Here is a 7,215-nt window from a genome sequence, read left to right on the forward strand (position 1 = left end):
CGAAGTTCAGAGCACTCAGCCTACGTCTCAATCTAACTTCCTGTTCGATGTAGTTTTGTTACTCGATAAGCAAAACATCAGTCCCATCTGGTACTTTTCCATGTCAGTGTTTTTCCATTCTCCTCGTGGAGAGCCGCTTCCTGGATTTCATGATTTCATGATTTCACCATGTGTTCTCTATGATCTGCTATTATCCTTTACATTGTTTCTGGGCTCTGAACTCTGGTAAAAAGAAACTTCATGGTCTTACATTTTATATAACTTTTATATAACATTTTATATAACTTCACAAACTCTAAAAGGCGGTGGGGGATACACAATCCTTAGGATTTCAATTGACAGCTGTTTCTCTCTGGATGTCTGAACTGCTTCAACCATTGGTCCAGGCCTCTATACAGCACTCATACCGATCAGCTCAGCTTAAAAAACACTCAGTAGGTGGAGAGGAGACCCAGGATCAGAAGGCTGCAAAAGAACAAGGTGGAGGATAAAAAAGATGAAGAGTAGCTGTTGCTGATACGGCGGTGTTGGTTCTGCTGTAATGAAGCCTCCACAGAGCTGGGTTGATGTTAGTGTGAAGAGGCAGCATGATGAGGCTAGACAAGAGGAGGAAAAGAGGGGTAGTGAGTTTGAAGGCACGAGTCTGTCTTATATACCCCACTTTATTCACTTTAAACATCTGAAGCAATTATCACTCAGTGCTGAAAGGTAAAGGTGAATGATAATATTTTTGCCTTTGTCTGTTTACATGGGTCTGTTACATCCTATGAACCTCTGGACAAATTTTATTGAAACTCTTAGAACGTCTTCATTGGATGTGCATTTACAACAGATTTAATTTTGGAGTCAATCCAATTCAAGATGGCTGTGAAAGTCAACTGATTTTAGAAAGCACAAAAATGGCTATATCTCAAATTTACAGATATTAACTTAAAATTTTATATTGTAGTAGCTGATTGATTAAGATGTTTTCGCTGCACCCACCTTGAACACTGACTCTAAAAGTTTATAAGTTTTTTATGTGCATCCAATGATTACTGTCATTAAAATCTATTCAGTGATTATTAAAACTTTGATAACGGTGCAGACATACAAACACACATAAACAGACACAAGCAAAAACATTTTTGCTCTGCCTTCTCCTTTGGTGGCAGGCAATAATAAAATACAGAATATAAGACAAAAGATAAAATGACGAAACAAAAAACAGTTGACAATGGTTGTGAAATGGGATATATTAAAATAGTTTATAATGTCTTTGTTGATTTAATGATGTGAATGCTGAGATGGCCTAATCAGAAATAGTATGTTGTGACCTTCAGTACAAGCAATTATTTACCTTATTTAAAAACATTTCTCCATAATAAATAATTTTTCAAAAGCATTGTTCTTTAAAATCCATTTTAGCATTCTTACTCTATCTTTGTTTAAAACAAGAGGTCAGGTCCAAAAAGCACTAACTTCGTCTTGTCTGAGTTTAAAAGCAGAAAATTAATAGTCATCCAGGTTTTTATGTCTTTAATACATTTTTGTATTTTAAGTAACTGATTGGATTCATCAGATTTGATAGATAAATATAACTGAAGATCATCAGCATAACAATGAAAATTCATTCCATGCTGTCTAATAATTTTACCTAATGGAAGCATATATTAAGTAAAGAGTATTGGTCCAAGCACTGAACCCTGATGAACTCCATGTCAAACTTTGATGTATGAAGAAGATTAATTATTAACATCAATAAACTTTAATCTATCAAAAAAACACGATTTTAACCATTTTAGAGCTGTTTCTGTAATTCCACTATCATGTTCTTTATTAGCTACTGTCTTGCTAATGTAAACTTTGAGCCATAGTTTTACAAATTTTACTAAGTTGTATTTTTATCTATATTTTAGCTGATTTTAAATGTTATCCACATTTTCCTAATTTTAGATTTCAGCTAGGTTTTTGTTCATTTGAAGTTTTAGCTACAGTTTTGCTAATTTTAACTTTTAGCTACTGTTTTGTTGACTTTGATTTTTGTTCTGTGAGTTTTAACTTTAAGAATTCATTCTTCAACAACAGCAAAGTCCTTCAGCATTCAGCAGTCAGACTGCATTTTCACAAAAAATGCAATTTCCCTATTTATAAATATTTGGGGAAAAAACTAAGCAAATAAACAAACAAAAAAACTCTATGACCCTGTCTGAAACCACCAAAATATTATTTTAGTATAAATAACCACACGACTGAACAGTGAAAAGTTCTGAGATGTTGGACTCAGGTCTCTTCAGAGCCTGGTTACCTTGCTGGGTGGTTTCTGTGAGCTTTGCTGCTGGCCTTCAGGTCTTTTCTTTGGGGAACCAGATGATAAAGTCTGGGACTTGGTTTGAGTTTGGTGGGCAGAGGGGCTTTGGGTTCTGCTGGTGCTCTGTCAACAAGATGCAGACACAAACTCTTAGTACACACTGATATGTGTATGTGTTAGCAAAATACTGTACGTCTGAATCCTTGTACAAATTTTAATTAAAACTTTTAGAATGTAATCATCAGATGTACATTTGCGTTTGATTAACTTTTAAAGTAAATCTCATTCAAGATGTCTTGTCATAGCCAACTGAACAGAACAAGGAGAAGAACAGATGGAAAAACTTTGTTATCCCTTATGTTGCTGGAGCATCTGAGAAACTCAAAATAATTTTCTCCAAACACAACATCCCAGTACATTTCAAACCCAACAGGACTCTCAGACAGACAGAGGCCTGTCCACCCTAAGGACAAAACACCCAAAAACAAACTGAGTGGTGTGGTGTCTGCAGTTCAGTGCAGTGAGGAATGTTCAGACCTTTATATTGGAGAAACCAAAAAGTCTCTCCACAGATGCATGGCTCAACACAGGAGAGCTAGGTTCTTAGGTCACGACTCAGTTGTCCATCTACACCATAAGGATACTAATTTGAGGACCAAAATGTTCATATTTTTGACTGAGAAGACAGATGGTTTGAGAGGGGGGTGAAGGAAGACATTTATGTCAAATGAGAGAAACCAACATTAAACAGAGGAGGAGGTCTCAGCTTTCAGAAACCTAAAATGGAGCTTTAGGCCTGATACCCAGTCAGTTTCACTCCAATCAACACCTGCATTCATGTGACCAAAGTGGCCCATTTGTGAGCCAGGCTAACAAGGACCCTATTAACCCTCTATTATGAGGAGAGTGAGGACAATCTGCATGTGAATCTAGTTTACATAACATAGTAAAAAAAGATATGTGGGGAAGATAGTGTCAGCTTGGAGTTCAAGCTTTAAAAACTACTCTAACAAACTTAAAAAGCAACATATTATATTTGTGAAAGTGTATATATATTTTACCTAAATGTAAATAATTCCATTCATCTCTTTATCTTATCCTTAACACAGAGGAGTGAAGTGAAAGAAATGTGAAGGAAAACTAGTTCTCAAGAGTACACCACACCATCTACACACTCAAGTTGTTTCTCATAAAAACTGAGCTGTGGGATGGAAGAAACATTAAAGCATACTCAGAGTTAGAAAATCTGATTTGAGAACCCACACCTGCCCTGCACCACTGAAGCAAGCTTTTTGATACAACACCAGACCTGTTTCTTGGAGGTGGTTCTCCTTGAATGTTGTGAAGACTGTGGTTTGGCTCTCTTATTCTGAGGTGGACTCTGGCCCCTGAGGATCTGAGTGGTGGATCTTTTGGATGGGCTTCTCTCCTTGTGTTTGTCTTTAGGTTGAACTCCAACAGTAGGGTCAAAGGAGGATTTATGATTGTCAGACAGTGAAAAGACAATAGGGGGAGGATCAGGGGGGGCAGTTATAGTGTCCATACTGATTTCTAACTGCTTGATGGATTCTTCTAAGCTGTTGATAGACTGAAATGCATCTTTGCAGAAAGCCTCTACCTGGGCATTTGATTTAGAAAGCTTAGTATTTACAGAGATATTTCTGTCACAGTTGACCTTGGAGTGCTTGGATTCTTTAGTTTGCTTCTTGGTCTCCATGACTGGTCTGCAGTCTGGCAGTATCTTCTCTTCTTTCTCTATCACAATAGTTTCAGTAGTCTTTTTCCCGATTTTGTTTGTTCTTGTTCGGATAGCCTGGCTAAGGGCAGCCAGTTTGTTTTTGGGTAACTTGAATTTAAATTTACTTTTAGCCTCTGTCTTCATGTTTGTCTGATCCTGACTTTGATTTTCAAAATTGGAAGCATGCAGTGCTGAGAATTGTGGTGAGTTTTGACCATTTTCTGGGACGTCAGTAAAGCCTAACCCTATATTGGTGTCTGTAAAAAAAAATTTTTTCACACAGTCTTCTTTGTCCTCCCATTTTATCTCCGCTTTCTCTAAAACACTGCTCTGACACAAAATTTTATCATGATCTTCCTTGCACTCAAGAATAGTAGTCAGGTGTTTGGAGGTTGACTTATCACCATCCTCAAAACCAAACTTCTCCTGTCCCAAATAAACAGGCTCACCTGTGCTGTTCTCAGATGTGAAGTCATTCATATTATCTATTTTTTTCATTCTGGACCTAGTCCTAATGTTGACCTTGGAGATTCTTGACTCTGAGTCATGATTGAAATCATAAGTCAATAGAGGAGGAGGTGGTTCCTTGTTCCAAACAGTGGGGCTCAGGCCACTATTGTTTTTGCTACACAGGGACTGGTCCTTAGGAACCTGCACTGTTTCATCCTGGTTCTGTTGCTTGCTGGAAGAAGGGGGCAGAGGTATTCGGATTGGAGTAGAATTTTGATGCTTCTTATGGGATTCATTCTGCTGAAACTCTGGTAATGGCTCTATCTCACAGTGCTTGAGTGTGTTATTTTTTTGCAAAGTAATAACAGTCACATTAGACTTATCAGCTTGTAATTTTTTGGCAGCTTTGTTTTGTGGTTCAGGACTTGCTTGATTTGTGTATTTTTGTAGAGTAACTACTGTTGGAACATCTGTGGTTGGGGAGACCACATGCTCAACATTCTGCTTGCCAGTTTGATCAGGAGTGTTTCTTAAAAACCCTTGTTCTTTCTGTGAAGGCACCTCTTCTGTGTCCATTTGTCCAGAAACACAAGGAAGTCCCAACAATGATCTAGTTTGTAAAGTTCCAGAAGAGGTTACCTTCTGCTTCTCCAATATTACACTGTTTAAGAAAGGCACCTTCTCTGTACATTTAAGCATTCTTGTTGTCCCGTCTTCATGAAAATCTTTCAGTGCATTGGTTGATATAAGTTTAAGAGTGGAGCCATTTGTCCATGCCAGTTCAAGAGTTGATTGTTGGTTACATGTTGCTTTGAGTGGAGATGTTGTTCCCTTTCCCTCTGAATTTTGCTTAAATCCATCTGGTAGATAATTTCTATTTGACATTTCTGTAGAGGCCTAAAATTAAAAAGATAATATTAAACATTTTATTAATCAAAACAAACAAACATTTCATATAACATCCCAGTTTCACTAACAATTCAACTCCTTTCATTTTTACTGTAAACTCCAAATAACTTGAGCTGAAAACATACCAGGAATGCTGCTTCATTTGATGCGCATCACTTAATTCCACTAAAAGATATAGGATGCATCAAGCTGAAGTGTGCTGCAGCAACACACAGCAACTTTAAAATTTAAGCTTAATATATTTTCTTTCTTACCAGAATACCAAGCATCTTAAGCAGTGGATTGCCAGACAATATATTTTTTTTGTTGTTGTCTTTACAATGACAAGAAAATTAAGAATCATATTTTTTCGCATCCTCAGAAATGAATATTTCCTCATCTGTTTTCAAACTGCTGACATAAAGCAGTGCTTCAGCTAAAAAAGAGAAGAAAAACCGTCAATAAAAGCAGAACAGAAGAGCTGCTATGGGAAGCAGGGAGTAAGTGCAGATAAAAATCTATGTAAAGTGCTCTTTATGTATTTTTTCATAACCAGCAATGCTTAAAAAATTTGAAAAAAATGGTGGCATAATTTTTAATGTACGTCATATGGCGCCTGTTGTTTTGCATTTTAAAGATGCAAGACAAAATCTGACTTAATTTAAATAAATTATAACTCTGAAAACAACACGAAACAAAAAGTATTTCCTTGTACACCCAGCTAAGAGACCTTAGCAAACTAATATTAGGCTAAAATTTTGAAACAGGAACAGAGAGAGTAATACCCAACACCTACACTAAGGGCTAACCAACTGAGTGAGAGCTGTTTTTTAAACTTCACCTTTAACTACTGGAGTCATCACTGTCTGTTTGTTAGCTAAACATCTCATAAACCACTGCACAGATTTAAATGAAACTCTCAGAAAGTAATCATTGGATGTTCATCTACAACTGATTATGTCAGGATCTGTTTTTTTTTTTTTTTTTTTTGTATTGAGTTTATGGTTTCTTTAATTCTATTATTTGGTTCCTGTGGTTAGGCCCAATCTCAATACTCTCACTACACCCTACGCCCCTCTATGAAGCATGTACTCAGTCAAAGTGCACAGAAGGGTTCGTGTGCGCAGGTTACAAGCATGCAAAAATTGGAGAACTGGGACAGTACAGGTTACATCATCGACTTGCGCCTCTGCGTCATAACTGTGACATCCAACATTGCGGGACTGGTCCCTGTTTTGGTATTTTAAGAAGGTGCCAGTACAATTTTAAAAGTACAGTTTAGGTATTTTTGCTTTCCAAAGTCATTGCAGGAGATATTTGGCTGTTCAAATGTGTTTTGTTATGACTTGTTGAGTACGAAGCAAAGTTGGATAGTATTCACACATGTACAGCAGAGTGAAACAATAAATATTTCAATACTTTACATTTGAACACTGCTTTTTTCGTGACAGATGCAGCTTGCTCTGTCACCACTGCCATATTTCTGCCATTTAATTGAAAATCCTTTCATTGTCATTAAAGATAATTTAAAAAAATCAAAACGTCACATGCAGCGATGAATTGTGGGTAAATACTTTGCCGAAGTCCGCCTGGATGTAGGCTTAGCCTGTCACCACTGTAGGAAGGAACCCTCCGCTTAGGAAGGAACCCTCCACTTATCAGAAGCAAAGTGTCCCAAAACAAACTGATAAAACATCGACTGTGGACAGAATGACTAGTTCCCCTCCTCCTTCCCCCCTCCCTCTCTGCTCCTACACTCACTCACAAGAAATGTCTTCCGGACCAGAGTTTCTCAAATTTACGGATGGAATGGATCAACAGGTTCGCCTTGGCACGACTCTCCTTAGCG

At 37.4% G+C, this 7,215-nt stretch overlaps 1 protein-coding gene across 1 annotated transcript in view; it reads right to left on the reverse strand.

Annotated features, from left to right (window-relative positions):
• Positions 1-125: 125 nt before the first annotated feature.
• si:ch211-207d6.2 (sickle tail protein) overlaps positions 126-7,215 on the reverse strand; it is a gene marked incomplete in the record, with an annotated part of 93,134 nt that continues 86,044 nt past the window's right edge. Inside the window, 3 exon segments of the mRNA XM_037982015.1 lie at positions 126-596; positions 2,288-2,413; positions 3,600-5,375. Coding sequence (XP_037837943.1) covers positions 570-596; positions 2,288-2,413; positions 3,600-5,375 — 1,929 coding nt within the window.

The sequence above is a fragment of the Kryptolebias marmoratus genome, linkage group LG20 (genome assembly GCF_001649575.2).
Source record: "Kryptolebias marmoratus isolate JLee-2015 linkage group LG20, ASM164957v2, whole genome shotgun sequence".
NCBI lineage: Eukaryota > Metazoa > Chordata > Actinopteri > Cyprinodontiformes > Rivulidae > Kryptolebias > Kryptolebias marmoratus.